This window comes from Notothenia coriiceps, unplaced genomic scaffold (assembly GCF_000735185.1).
Source record: "Notothenia coriiceps isolate Sejong01 unplaced genomic scaffold, NC01 NC01_scaffold00009193, whole genome shotgun sequence".
NCBI lineage: Eukaryota > Metazoa > Chordata > Actinopteri > Perciformes > Nototheniidae > Notothenia > Notothenia coriiceps.
In genome coordinates this window covers 570,528-586,600 of record NW_011341894.1, presented here as the reverse complement: position 1 = coordinate 586,600, position 16,073 = coordinate 570,528, and the positions used below count along the sequence as shown (strand labels likewise).

Here is a 16,073-nt window from a genome sequence, read left to right as displayed (position 1 = left end):
AGTGGGTCATATATCTGTTTTGATGACATTTGAAACAAAGCAAGCTCTGCTTTCATGAACTAGTTGCTTCATTCTGATTCATCTGGTTGTTTTCTTGTATCCGTTTTGTCCAAAAAGCTGAAAACAAAGAGCTCACACTAATCATATTTCCGAGTTGCGAGGTTATTGATTTGCTCTCACTATCTGCGAGCTGACAAATGTGCCCCGGTCGCTCTGTGTTCTCTCTCCGTCTAAAGTCTGGATCCCTGGCATTCAATAGAGAATCGATCACACGGAAAGGATGCCGCGGTGATTAATTGACTTCTTCACTGATCTAGCCGATTCCTCTGTGTGTGGTGGAGCAGTGGAGTGATGGATTCAGTGTAGCTCCCTTTCATCTGTGTCTATTTCTGTGTGTGTCCAGGCGGGAGCTGTGAAGGACTACATTAAGATGATGCTGGAGGCGGAGCAGCTGAAGTTCCTGGTGTTCGCCCACCACCTCACCATGCTGCAGGCGTGCACCGAGGCCGCCATCGAAGCCAAGGTAACCTCAAGCGGCTTGTTTTTTTTTAAAAACTTTGTTTTCATTTTTCTTAAAGGTCCCATGTCATGCTCTCTGGTTGTTATCCGTCCCCTTGTGTGTTATGAAGGTTTTTCTGCATGTAAACGGTCTGCAGAGTCACAAACCCTCAAAGTACACCCTGTAGAGAGTAAAACTCTAACACAGAGAAGACCTGTCTATGCTGCCCCAGAACGCCTCGTTGGACATTTCTCTTTCTCCATTGTTTGCTTCCTGGGTTCTGTGACGTGTGAACACCCAGATCAACAACAAATGACCGGATTGGCCCAAATAGACCAATCCTTGGAGCCCCTCACACACCAGGACCCCTTGGCTAACTAACAGGGAGTCCCATTGACTTGCATAGAGCTCCCTGAACGCTGGTAATAGCCGAGTTGGGATGGTGGAGAAATGCTCTCCTCAGACCCATTCTCACAGCGTTACAAACCTTTTTCTTACTCAATATCAAGCCACACTTGTTGTTTTTACTTCGGCTGTGAGTGTTTGTGTGCTCAGGATGAGTTTCGCTTGTTCTCGCTGTATCGCCGACCCGGAAACCTGTCCGCTCCTCACAGCAGCAACGAGCCTCGCAACGTCCCGACCAATCAGAGATCGCCAAAGATCGCGGGGGGGGCCCCAGGCCTCAGATGATTTGAGGCCAAATATCATATTTAGNATAATATATCTGTTTTGATGACATTTGAAACAAATCAGTCGCATTGACCCGAAAACACATTTTGAGTTGTATACACTGCTGGAAAGAGGATATTCCTAGGCTAGGAATATCCTCTTTCCAGCAGTGTATACAACTCAAAATGTGTTTTCGGGTCAATGCGACTGATTTGTTTCAAATGTCATCAAAACAGATATATTATGGATCGGTCTGACCGGTTTTTCAACGGCCTTTGGCGACAATTTGTAATAAATGTTCAAAAGCTTAATATTGTTTTATTGAACTAACATTAACAAAAACATGATGTGCATTCGTTAGACAAAAGGATTGACACCAATATTATAGTCGAATAGGTTGTTGTCGTTGGATTTTGTCAGGCTAGCAGTTTCCCTTTGTTTCCAGCATGTATGCTAAGCTAAGCTAACTAGCTTCTGGCTGTAGCTTCATTTTCTGCAGACAGATATGAGTAGCATTTATTTTCTCATCTAACTTTCTGCGAAAAAAAGTGTATGAGCTATTTCCCCCCAAAATGTCAAACTATCAGAAACTTTAACAACCGCTCAAGGACAGCTCAAAAAAGAGCAGATTTTGTCAGGACTTGCAAATGCCGCTAAAAATATATAAGTAAGGCTTGTAAGGGTGTCAAAGTGTTGAGTGCAGTCTAACATAACTAAAAGTTCAGGTCTCAAGCATTTCACTCTAGAGTTATTTGTTCTTTTTCCACTTAAATATTGTTTTATTAATGAAGTCAAATGGTGAAAAAAACATCACAGTCACAATCTTGCTTGTTGTTTCTGCAGAAGTCTGTGACCCTGATTGACAGTGTGAAGCTGACAATCTGAAAGAGAAAGCAGCAGAAGTGTGACTGAGTTAACCGTGCCTTGCAGGTTTCTGTATCTGTCCGCATGAGCATGTCATTGAGCATCCCAGTACTCATTTCAGAGCCCCGGGCCATAAAGCAGCCAAGAATAGAACCAACTAGTGAGAAATGCTGAGTTTTTGCTGGACGTTTTTTTTGGAGACAGGCCTATCTCCTGGGTGTGAATCCCACCCCTGTAATCTGCACAACCTCTTTGCCATCACACCTGCTCTGGCAGGAGAACCTCTGCTTTGCCTCGCTGATAATTAGCCGATGCGCCTGATAATGAATCTTTCCACCAGGCCTGCCGACCCTTTTCTGATCTGGGGGGTCCTCATTACTGACGGCTTGGCTTCGCAGGCTTCCTTCCGCTGAGTTTAATTAGTGCACAAACTTCTCGGCTGTCTGAAGCGGCCTGTTAGCTCGCTTTAAAGTCCAGCATCAGAGCTGTCCTCTCTGGGTAATTGGGAGCAGATGCTTGGCGGGTAAATAAAAATACCCCAAAGGCGTTTGGCAGGTCCGTCGCCAGGCGGACTGGCAAAGCAGGAAGAGGCCGCGATGCTCGTCAGAGTGACATAGATTTGTGAATCCATCACACCATTGCAACCCTCCTGGTGATCCAAAAAAAGAACGTTTTTTTTATCTTGAAGTAGAAAGTGTGTCTGACTCTTAAAACCAATAGGAGAGGAAATGAGACCGGGTATCGGCTTTGAGGTGGGTTGGGTGGGCGTGGGGGGGGCTTTGTAATGAAAGGAGGTCCAGTGTTAGGCTAAACTGAGCAGAAATCCAATCAGCAAACAACGCGGAGCGCAGGAAAGATCCAGGCTTGGAGGCAGGCTGAGCGAGCAGCGTGTCGATGATTGCATTCGGTGGTTATCTCCGGTCTTCGTTAACCTCGGGGCTCGCTCCTCATGGCTCAGGGCGTCGGGCTAATTGAGAGGAACACCAGCTCTTGAGCAAAACAGACGATTGGTGAGGGATACTATATTTGGGGGAAATGTTTACTCGACTACAAACATAAGAGATTGAGGAACTGCCAGGTTTCAGAGCATCAAGATTAGAGTGAAATCTGGAGACTGATGAGGACTTCCCACTGAGAAACAGGAAATGTAAATGTTACATTCTCCACACCTCTGACCTCCAACCCTTCCTCACACTGTGTTTGCATCAAACCACCTTCCCGTTCTCTCATCAAAACAGAAAAAAAGACGTCACTTCAACCTGAGAGCCGACTGGGTTTCCACAGCAACAGCATCACAGAGATGCTATTTTAGTTGCGGTGTGTAACTTTGAGATAAGGTGAAATCAAGCCGAGCTGGACGCAACTAAATAATACCTTGGTTATAACTCCCTACTTTGTCTAAGTGCTTTTCACTGGGCGGCCATTAGGCTCTGTTACCATGGCGATGCTTCCCCCAATTGAGGTCTCACAGAGCGGTCGGCTCAAGCGGCTGTGAACATGATGCTGTACCGTCAACTCACTATTTACAGAAACATTAAAATATAAATAAAAAGTGCATTTTCTTTCCCATTTTTTATGCTTTTTAAACTGTTCTAGGTATTGTGTGTAGTTTGATGTTGTAACTGTTGGCTCATAGAGGTTAAAATCCTCCCAAAGCATGTTTCCATCAATAAAAAAGTATGCAGATATTGGTGTAATGATGTGAATGCATCTGTTTTCTCACTGTTGATATGGATATGTACATCTACAAAGGGGTAGCTTTACATCAAATGTATTTAACAAACTATTTTCTTAAGGTAATTCCTAATTTTTGGCTTCATTTTGCAGCACAATGAAGTCAGTACCAAGTCTTTAAGTCTCAAGCAAGTCCAAAGATATTGTGCAAACCAAAACTGTTTTCCCTGAGATGCTAGTGGAGTGCTTCAGGACAGTCGACGGGGGGGGGGCTAGTGGAGTACTTCGTGACCACAGAGTGTGAACGTTGTGATCAGCTGTTTCAGAGTCTCCCTCCGCAGCCGGTTGGCGTAGTTTTGGCACAATCCCGTTGTACAGACCGACGTTAACAGCAGCCCTGTCTGTGCACACGGAGACCAACTCTGTCGTCCGGTGATCTAACCGCCTTCTGGAAAAGCTTCACAAGTACGTCGGTACGCAAAAGCATTTTGTGACACAAGTGACGGTACGCATTTCAGATTGTTTTTTTGTTCTTTGTTGGGGACTATTTTCAGTTGCGGATTAATACACACATGCTTACACCTGACGTTTTTTAAACGGCCTATACGTACGTCTAACTACTTTTTTGACTTTCGTAATATGTCTACGTTAGCACGCACATATTTAGGAGGGAACGTGCCGTCTCATTTTATACCATTGGTTCCCCTATCCCCCTGTGTGCCTTGATATCTTAACATATAGAGCACCTTAGGTAGTATTCAGAGAAATACAGACTATCTTTGAAGCCAATCAAGGTGTATGTACTGCTGGGTTAAAGTGAGATAGACTCCAGAAGCACCTGCTCTCCCATTACCTTGGCAATCGCAGTTTGCTTGTACATCCGTGTGACCAGGCTCATGACCTGTGTGAAGGGGTTGCTGTCCGTGCCGATGACCCCCGACCCCAGTCCCTTCATCAATCGCTCCCACTCTGCGAAGCTGGCTGAGGCCTCCTGCAAAAGAGAGACAAGACAGTGTCCTTTATTTATCTCTCTCTCTCGGCTGTTTTTTGAGATATAAAGGGCAAAACAATTAATGGAGCTGCTGGGTGTCCTACTTTCCCTGGAACAGAAAGAGAGAGAAAAGAGAGATGGAGAATTCCCCAGGATGCCACCCCCCTCTCAGACTGGGCTGCTGTGTTAGGTGGGTCATGAGCATCGCCCAATTATAGCCGCCTTGTGACAAGCCGGGGTCGAAGATGGAGAAGCAGCCTGGCCGGTACAATAAATCAAAGACGCCTGGCGTGCTCTCAAGGTGATTGGCGAGAAGTATTTAAGGCGGGAGAGGAGAAACGAGAGGATGGCAGAGGGAGAGGCGGTGAAAAGCAGCATATGTTTCCTCGTGTTCGTGAAGGAGACACGCAGAGAGGCTGTGTATTCGTTGATATTTATCATACAGACATGTTAAAGTTAGTGGCAATCTTTGGGAACATTTAGTACGCACATTGTGACAAGAAAAGCAGCGTACTGTTTCGGATGATTGCAAAGCTTGGGTTTAATTCAATAGTCATGCAAAAGCTTTGGTGCCTATAATCTCGAGTGCTCCACAAGAACCCCCTTGACTTTTTCAGGATGACATCATTTTATTAAGGAAAACTTTTTCATTGTGTGCCTTTTCTTCACAACTCCCAATTGCATCTGTCTAGATCCAGGCTGCAACACCAGAAAATGTGTAAAAATTCAACAGGAATGAACACTTTCTTTGCGCGCTGCATATCAAACGATGCAAAACTGTGAACCATATGGCGAGCTGAAGGAAGAGGTGGCCTGCGCGTGATTAAGCACACACACACACACACACACACACACACACACACACACACACACACACACACACACACACAAAGATACACACACTGATGAGTGAGCAGAGGGGGAGGGAAAAGAGTGAGAATTGGAGAGAAGCCTTATTAATGCGAGCACACACACATATGTAAAGATAAAGAGGATTTCACAACGGTATTTTCGACACTGTGCGCTCCCGACTTGTACAATGGAAAGCTTTCTGGTGAAACATGAAAGCTTCACACTATTTAGTGAGATAATTAGCATTTCTGTGGATTCAAACGTTGTCAAAGTCAAGGACGGTTGAGTGAATAAATAGTATCATATTGCAGGAAGGACTCCTTTATGTTTTCCCTCAGATGTCTCACTCAGCAGCACCTGCACAAACACAACTCAGGCTGTCTCTCAATGTTTATTTCTAATTAAAAATGTTACATTCAAGCTTTATAATCTTCTGGGGGGGAAAAACAAAACCCCGAGTGGCTAAACACTCCCGCCCTTGATGATATTCGCTAGACTAACACCGACAAAAGGCCAGGGCTGAAAACGTAAAGGGCAGGAGCGGCATAAAAAGTGTCTGCAGTGGAAGATAAAAGCCATCATTAGGGAGTAAAATGAGACGGCAGGAGCCGGGCTGAGCTGGTGAGTGGTCCTGGTGCACACTGTGTACCGTCAGTTAGCAAAAATGTGCTTTAAAGGAGAGTTTGTTTAGAGGGAAATAATGTCCACCTAGGCTTTTATGTTTTATATTGTTCATATTTCCGTGAATGTGGGAAGCACAATGGCTGCGGATTTGGGTGACTGGCCACTTCACATCTCCCTCTAACCAGTGCATTTAGATGGGAGGGTGAAACTGAGGGTCTATTCTTCTCACTAGACAAATACCTGGTCATGCACATTCATCTCATGAACAGAAACGAGGCCGAACAGCTATAGCCGGTCGTTCGTTTTTGTATTTTTACCCCAAAAAAAAGGACATTTATCTCACAGCTGCAGTTTTAACCAACTAGCAAAACATGACGTGAACTTTTCCAACTGTTCAACACGCGAGTCTGATGTAGAAACAGTGACTATAGTTAGCCTCTAATTAAAGCTTCCTTTAAAAGCTGAGGGTTTTGGTTGTGAAAACCCCCTGCATCATCACCTCCTGAGCAAACTTCCTCATTGTTGTGTCACCGCTGAAAAGGTGGCTCCGTGCGTAATTAGCGCCGAAAGAGCTATGATACAGAGCAAAACATAACAAAGTGCTTCTGGATGTGTATTGTTCTCTGTGCTGCTTCGCTCCCAGCGGGAAAGCAAACCACTCGTAGCTCTGACTCCGGTGACCCGGCGCACCGAAAGGCCGAGTCGAAGCCACATTAGCATTCACGTGCGCACATGCATTCAGCGTGGCGTGGGAGGCAGAAACCGCAACTTCGGGGGGGTAAAAGAGAAACACCTACACAGGAAACATTTACTCTACAAATAGCCTGGTATCCTCTTCATGATGGAGAGAAACCACACACACAGGCACGTATCTCTGCATAGGCGTAAGGGAAGAACCAGTATATATATCCAGGGCCGTCACTGGCCAACATGAGGCCCTGTTTCGCGAGCGTCGACGTGGGTGCTACAGTGGTGGTTCTAGACCAATTTGACTGGGGGGGCCACTGGGGGGCCAGTTATTTTCTGAGGGGGGCACAATAAATGCAGGACGAAAAAGAGAACTAGACAGTATGAAGTAATTGCGCATAAGAAAACAATGCAATACAGTTATTGGTATTTGTTTCAGTACACTTATTTATTTCAGATATATCTTATAGTTAGCTTCAGCTTAAGTTACATATCGTATTTATATAAAAATAAAGGCAACGAACAGTTACATCTCTACTTTACATCTACAATTACACGGATACAATAGTTTAACTCACCTTCAATTATCGTGGTAGTCTCTCGAAACGTTCTAAACACCGCTCTAATGGGTCCTGAGTGCACCGCTCTAATGGGTCCTGAGTGCACCGCTCTAATGGGTCCGACTAGAATGACGAATAACGTTAGTTCCGCCTATTCCGTCATTCAATAAATCGTGTAATAAATCATACATTTTTTTCACTTTTCATTTTTAGGGGGGCCACAGGGGGGTCAGAGGTCAGTGTTAGGGGGGCACTGGCCCCCCCTGCCCCCCCTAGAACCGCCCCTGGGGTGCTAGTGGAGCAGCGGCGAAACCGTGCCGCGCCACAGTAATTGCGCCGCAGAAGCGAGCCGCATTTTAGGCTCAGTTGAGGAACCCTCAATCGGCCTGTAGGGAGGGACGGCCCTGTATATATCAATATTCCAATTACTTGTATATAGACTATTCTGCACCATTTATATTATATTCTATTAATTGTCATAACTACACTGTAGCTATGTACACATGACAATAAAAGCCTTGAACCTTGAGTAGGTATTTTCCACAACTTTGGAATTAAAATAGTTTTTCCCGTAACTACTCTGATGTGATCCGACTAAATTACCCACAAGGAATGATGTCATAAATGCTGGTTATGTTGAAAGTCCAAAGTGAAATACATAACTTTTTTTTTACCTTAGCAGCAAAAACGGTAACAGAAATGCGTTGACATGAAGCTGTGTGCGCAAAAAAGCAAAGTGGTCCATGACTTAAATGGGAAGCAGTCAGAGGGGGAGGTGACAGTCATGGAAATGGACGAGAAATTATTATACAGTATGTTACACCGTCAGCTGTTATGACGGATCTCCTGATGGAAACTGGCATCACGTCCCTGAGGCCTGTAGCTGCTGGAGAATTATCCCCAACAGCAGAAATGAATAAGCTGCCATGCTGAAATACGCCAATTAAATCAGAAAATGTAGAAAAAACCTCAAACCTAGTAAATTGGCAAATCATTATGACAGTTATCGGGAGTAAAAAAGTACATTTACTCAAGTACAATTAATATTGAGGTACTGTACTTTCGTGTTTCCAGTTCATACTTACTTCTGCACTTCTTGGAGCATTATATGACATTTATTTGACAACTAGAGTTACTAATTAATCTGCAGGTAATTGAATTAACAGATATATGTGTTTGGATGTATTTATTTAAGTTAAGCTCAAATTTTCAAGCTACCCTTAGTATGAAGTGATACAATATGAGCTAGCTGCGATATTAGTGCTTAACAAATGAATGCATCAGTAATTATAATCCTAAAGTTATACATATACTAACACAATAATACATTATTCTGATTGTATTTCTACAGTAGGATGTTCTTCACTTTAATTTGATATTGTATCTGAAATCTGTAGCTTAGCACCAAGGTTATCCATATATCAATTTGTATTCATTATTCCGCAAACAGGACCTACAATTTTTCGTTAAATGTGTCCCCACTTATTTTAGTTTTTTGCAAGTAGTTGATGTCATTTCGGGTTTAGCTAAACGTTGAAGCAGCAACATTTTAACCGTGATGAGTAGGAGACTAAATCATCTCAACTTCATCTTCAATCACTCCCTGTGTGGTGAGTAACAAACCTGGAGATGGCAGAATTTAATTTTGCCTAACAGCGTGAATCTGTGGCGTCTCCATTAATCGAGATGTTTTAAAGTAATGCTTTTGGATTTGTGCTGGGCATGTAATAACAATTTAGGAGCTGAAGCAATTCATCTTTTAGTCAATCAACAGGAAATTATTTGGGACCTATTTTGTTAATTAACCGTTTCAGCTCAGACATTTGATAATGCCACCTTGGGCTCTGGGAAATTACCATGGGCATCTTATTATTATCTGACATTCAACACACACAATTATTTATCAATTGATGATTAGACTGTAAAGCGACTGTTAGCAGCAACCGAGGAAAATGAGGAAGCATGCATCAGTAGTGTTTTAAAAGCACCGTGAATTGAATGTCTGACTAAAGACCACATGCTGTCTTTTATGCCTGACCTTTGCAGCGTCCTTAGGCAGGTCGAAGGGGATTCGCTGGCGGATTTTGGGGGGCAGCTGAGTGAGGACTTCGGCCTTTAGACGACGGATCATGATTTCACTCAGGCGCTGGTGAAGCTCCGAAAGGTTGGACGATCCGCGAGCGTCCCACTGCCGGCGATTCCCGAAGTACCTGAGAGAAAGCGAGGAGAAGCTGTAGCTGCTGATGCATTTGATTTTCACACAGAGAAAAATATCACTCTTCACCGGCTTGAGCTTCAATCTCAGGATCCATGTATCTGTGATCCTCTCCAGAATGGAAGTAGTCATCACATACAGAGCATCAACTAGTTCCTGAACAGTGTCCTTCACATGCTGATATCCAAGAGAGGGAGTTCCACAGTCACAAGATGGAGGAATAGAAAGCAGTATTCAATGTTTACTTCAGATTAGCTCCACGTCAGAAATGATCATGCTTGTCATATGTCTCTCTCCATAGAGGCTGAATCATCATGTTAATCACATAGCTATCATATGCCTCAAACAGTCCTGACGCTCTTCTAGGTAATCACACATCCTGTCATGTTCACAGCTACAGTTGGGATACCTTTGATATCATGTTACTCTCATGTTGGAAGAGGACACTCAGTATTTTCCCAACACACACAGAGAGAAGCAAACATGCTTATTTACGGCTATGCCCAGAATAAATAGTTAAACACATTTAAACATTGCCACCTGGGAGCCGCCCGGCACTACAGCAGACTCCCATCATTTGCAGCCGAGCAGTCGGGGGATCACTTTTTAGCTTTAGGGCAGTTAGCAGAGCAGGAAAGTATTTTGTCTAATGGCCACAGCGGCAGGTTTTATCCCAAAACTCCCCGGCAACTTTCGCAATTTATCTGCCAAACTGATTTTTAGAATAGAACTGGCCCTCCACACAAAGGCTGGTTTCCTGCCATATTGGCTGGAAGTGTGCACCAACTTAACAAGCCACTGCCAAAATGAGCTTCTTCACACTTCGGTATTTAAACTTGTAGTTGCTGAGGGAGGGAAACTGATTAACTCCTTCTTAAATTGTGTTCTCTATTAGGATTTAAACCAGCAACTTCCAAGCTGTAAGGCTGCTTTTCTCTCATGTCCCACTGACACTTCTCTATTATGAAGGGAATAGGAAGACTCTGCTGATATAACAATGCCTTGTGCCCTACTGTGGGTTGAATCGTTTGTGTGTGGCTCAGAATGGCATTCCCCAGCCACAATAAGTGCAATTATATACAAAGTGTTATCATTAATGGCGGCGGGCCCATCCCCGATCGAGCTGCCCACTTTGATGGACAGCCAAAACAATGCATTTGATGTGTTTGTTCACACATGTAACTGATCATCGCTGGCAACTGGCAGCCATTTGGCATTTAACGCTTGGATTCAGTTGTGATCTGGCTCTGACAACAAAACCCTCAACTCAGCAGCTCCATCGCTCCAGACTCAGGTACAGCCCACTTTATCCCAGCAGACACTTGAAAAGAGTGGGAGAGGTCTATTGAAACTCTGCTAATTCCACTTAACTAAGAATTAAGAGTGTATAAATAAGAACAGACCAAAATAAGGTTTTACACTTAAGAGGATTATTTGCCGTTTTAGGAAATATGCTCACTTTCTCTGTGAGAGTTATCTGCTCAGCTCCACCTGCATTACAACAACTTGTACATGTTACACTTCATTAATGAGCTTAAGGAATGTTGGTTGTGTTTGTTTTAATACACTGTTGACAGAGAGATAGCCTTTTCCTGCTGTCATTATGCTATGCTGTGTGCGTGTGCGTGTGTGTGTGTGTGTGTGTGTGTGTGTCACCTGTAATGGCCGTTGCAGAATTTCTTGGCAAAGTCGGTCCATGTTCCAAACCTCTTTGGGTAGAGGGTATCAATCTGCATAAAAAGCTGTGAAATAAAGGGACAGGAAAATTACTATTATATAACAGCCCCTCTGTATCGAAGCACACATTACAGGGCGTGTGTGTGTGTGTGCGTGTGCGTGTGCGCGTGTGCGTGTGTGTGTGTGTGCGTGTGTGTAACATGGTCTGAAAAGGAGTGAGAGACAGTCAGGATAAACCGGAGAATGTGTGCAATAAATACTATAATATTACACACCAGGCACACTTAANGTGTTTGTTTTAATACACTGTTGACAGAGAGATAGCCTTTTCCTGCTGTCATTATGCTATGCTGTGTGTGTGCGTGTGTGTGTGTGTGTGTGTGTGTGTGTGTGTGTGTGTGTGTGTGTGTGTGTGTGTGTGTGTGTGTGTGTGTGTGTGTGTGTGTGTGTGTGTAACATGGTCTGAAAAGGAGTGAGAGACAGTCAGGATAAACCGGAGAATGTGTGCAATAAATCCTATAATATTACACACCAGGCACACTTAAAATAATATTTAATAATATTGCAGTCTCGTTTTTATTATATATATTTCTCATAATGCTATGTACTTCCTTTCGTTTTAACAAATGGATAACATATGACATGCACACCTCACATGAGACTGTATAACTTTATAAAGACAACAGGTTGATATAGCATATAGAACAGTAATTAATGTTAACACAATTAAGTAAGCAGGTTTTTAAGGCTTCAAATGAGACACAGAAATAACATAATTGATCTTGAGAAGTTGATTTAAATAATAAAACAACAATGCACCATTGCTAAATTCAATACTCATTGGGTTTTGTTGCAGCACTCTTAATAAGTATGTTATGGCCAGTAGCTTATGGTTGCATACGTTAGCTTATTTTATGTAAATGTTTAACTGACATTAGTAAAATAACTTTATTACGCCATTACTATTTGGTTTAGCATTTACCATGGAAATGTCCCATGGACTGTGGAAGCTAATGCTAGCAAAACATAGCTTAATATTGCATATAAGTTAGCTTTGCTCGATGACACTTATTTACTTGTGCTAATGTTAAACTGCCTCTTATGTCACAGATAATTATCTCAATGATTACATTATAAAATGTTAAACACACTTAACTTCCACGAGACATGTGTTATTCTGTAGCTATCATTCTTGTACTTGCTTCATGCTAACACTTTGATAAACATTTAGAAAGGGCAATTAAATGCAATGCTTGTTACTGACAAAGCCACAGTTTAATTCTTTATATTGTATTAGATATATTTTCTTACCTTTGGACAGAGGCAGCTAAGCTTGCTGTTCCCTGTTTCCAGTCGTTGTGCTAAGCTAAGCTAACCGACTGCAGCAAAGCAGAATAACAACTACTTCTAAAAACTCGTTCTTGAAAGAAGCTTTTTATATCTTTGGTAAAGTTCTTCTGCACCAACCTGACAGATTTAGCAAGTCATTAAAGTAAACTTCTCACCTTTTAGTTTCTGAAAGTTGCATGTATTAACTCAGAATAGCTTTCTTTGGCTGAATACACAGACCTTACATGCGCTCAAGATTACTCTACTGATGTGCACCTTGTGTGCAATTTATTCAAGGTCCACTTGGATGGGGTTATTATTGTGCCTCTATCTTGAGCACGCAATGAAACATTTTGAGGACAGAAAAAAATACTGAGCACGAAAGGAATCTTCAAGTCAAGTCAATTTCTCTTCAAAATATAATTGATGTGTTGCAAAAATGTATTTCTCTTTGCTCAAAAATGTTCCATTGCGAGCTCAATACAATTTTCTATCCACAAAATGTTTCATTGTGTGCTCAAGATTTTTTTCTGTGCTAAAAATTGTTCAGGATAGAGGCAAATAATACCGCCATACCCTTGTCCTTAGCCTAGTTTAACAGTCCTGTGTGTTGTGCAACTGTCTCAGTGCCAATTAACCAGGTCAAACAGCTGTGCAGCCAGGAAATTAAACTGATTTGAAAATTAAATAAAAAATGGATAAATAAAAATGCACCTCCTCCTGCTATATCACTGCTGACATGGACATTGAGTCATCTAAATATCTTTGCATCATAAAGAATGACAAGATGCTGTCTCAAGTGGGCGTATGGCATTTTGAAGAGCCTTTTTCATACAGTGGGTAGACAGTGTGTGTGTATGCATAACAGGAAGCACAAAAGCACTGTCTGTGTGTACACACCACATCCCTGTCAATTTTCAGTATTTGCAGCAATTTATAAAGTAATGACAGGTAATCATCAGCCAGGTGATCTGAATAAGCTGCCACAGTGAGAGCACTATTCCAGATTCAGCCCTTGTTCAACAGGAACTTTGCATTTCCCCCTCACACTGTTGATATAATAGGTGGGTGGAAATGAGGGCACATCATGAGCTGTGCAGCATGCCCTGAGCTGTGTGCTAACTCTATGTCAGAGCCACAGTGAGTAATGATGGCAGCGAGGAGAGTGGCACAGAGGCAGGGACAGGGCTTATCAGGTGTATGCTGCGGATGATAAAATGTTATAGTCAGTTTCAGATTCTAGTGGCAGCAGAGAGAGAGATGATATCTAAAAAACTAACCTCCACACTGCGGGCAGGCTATGGCAAAGACAGGATGGCATGTGTCACACACACACATATGCGCAGTATATAACACACACGCAGACACACTGTCTCCATGAAACACCTTCTCGAGATTTCTTACAAGTACATCTTTCGTTTCTATTTTGGAATTAATTAGCTGCCTGAATCTCATCAGGTAATTATCATGATCGAGCCGAGGCAATAATTAAGTTTTCCTCGCAGCAATGTGACAGTTAGATGACAGAGGGTTTCTGAGTCTTGTCTCGCTGAGATACTTAAATGTAGTCAAAACAAAACCTATGATGTCAGACTGGTAAAGTAGTTGATTATCAGATTATAATTAAAAAGTGCCTTTACATAGAGAAAGAATCTGTAGTAATGTGACCAAATCAAACCACATTTAGCTCCCAATCCAATGCAACTATTATTTTTTAAGGCTCTTCACGGTTTTAAACCAGACTATATTTTATAGATCTTAACCTTATCTGTACCGGAGTGTGATCTAAGATCATTTAAAGTGGCAATACTTAACATGTTGCTATACATTTCTCATTAGTAAATGTTGAATGCAGAATGTAATGGCTTTTGAATATTGACAGCATCAGTATTAAGATGATTGGTACCCTATTAAAAGTGTGTTAACCTTTCACAATAAAAGCCCTATATGTATACACTGCATTACTGCCGACCAGAGAGGCAAATAAACAATATGTGTTGTTAATATGAAAATCAATTGGGAGAAAATATGTTATGGTGTCATTAACTACAGCCACTCTAATGATCTTATGACCATTAAGAATCAAATGTATTTCAACTCCTGTGAGAAAGTAGGCGTGAAAGCCAGAGCTGTGTCAGTGCCTACGGTACAGTGGACATGCAGCGTCTTATTGATACTGCATTGTTTCTGAGAAAAGATTTTCTATTCCCAGAGTCCACTTCATCTTCTGCAGTGATGGAATACGGCTGCAATCTACTGCTTGGATGTATCATATATAAAAATGATATCATAAATCATTATGGAGAGGGGATTGGCTCCAGCGCTCTCCAAACACTGTTGTCCTGTGAACAGCCCTTCTTATTGTCTCTAAATTCAATAGTCACCCCTCCCCTGCGCGCCTCTTTTTATTACTTGTCTCATTTATTGCAGTGCAGTGTCTGTTCATGCCGGGTTTTGTAAATCAAGTTTTTGAAACAAAGGTTATTGAAATAAGTCCACGGGATCCTGGAGGATAAGTGATGCCGGGGAGAGTTAATTGGCTTTTTTATATGTTGGATCAGAGTGTAACCTGCAATGATGCAAGTTACCATGGCGATCTACCTGTGCTGTGATGTATAACACCTTTGTGAGAAGCTTAATAATGTTTCTTCACCAGCGTGGGCTCAGAACCACCTTTTGAAGTATGGATTCTTCTAATCTGCTGCATGTGGTTTCTTATGTATATTTGTCCGAATTGCTCCTTCATGGTCAGAAATTCAAAGCTAAGTTCGTGTTGTAGGGAAGGAAAGCAGCTTCTAAGTATGTATTATTCACCATAACAGCAGAGAGGGCAAAAGTACACACATCCTTTAATCAAGTAGAAGTACAGATACTCGTGTAAAAGTAGAAGTCCTGACTAAACTTCTTTACTCAAGTCAAAGTAAAGAACTTTGAAATGTACTTCAGTAAAAAGTACCCATAACTAGCAGCTGTTTTAAAGAGTACCTGACCTCCCTTTATATTAATAGAACAATAATGTCATTGTTAGCTAATGAATGTTTCCATGCTGAACAACGGCAACATGACAACGTTTCCATTGGTCCCTCTTCTTTAGAGAAGACCAGGAAATGATGGATACACGGATCGTGTTCAAATCAATAGGCACGCAATGACTCTAAATAATAATGATCACGCCACCAAACACACATTCAGACTAAAGGAACCAGCCTGTTTGGAAAATGAGAGAAGTAGAAAGTACAGGTATTTGTGTTCAACATGTAAGAAGTAGAAAGTACAGGTATTTGAGTTCAACATGTGAGAAGTAGAAAGTACAGGTATTTGAGTTCAACATGTAAGAAGTAGAAAGTACAGGTATTTGTGTTCAACATGTGAGAAGTAGAAAGTACAGGTATTTGAGTTCAACATGTAAGAAGTAGAAAGTACAGGTATTTG

At 42.1% G+C, this 16,073-nt stretch overlaps 1 protein-coding gene across 1 annotated transcript in view; it reads right to left on the bottom strand.

The window, feature by feature from the left end:
• zranb3 (zinc finger, RAN-binding domain containing 3) overlaps nucleotides 1-16,073 on the bottom strand; it is a gene marked incomplete at its 3' end in the record, with an annotated part of 56,066 nt that overhangs the window by 23,737 nt on the left and 16,256 nt on the right. The window contains 5 exon segments of the mRNA XM_010770769.1: nucleotides 425-478; nucleotides 3,359-3,385; nucleotides 4,560-4,697; nucleotides 9,459-9,630; nucleotides 11,292-11,377. Of these exon segments, the coding sequence (XP_010769071.1) occupies nucleotides 425-478; nucleotides 3,359-3,385; nucleotides 4,560-4,697; nucleotides 9,459-9,630; nucleotides 11,292-11,377 (477 nt within the window).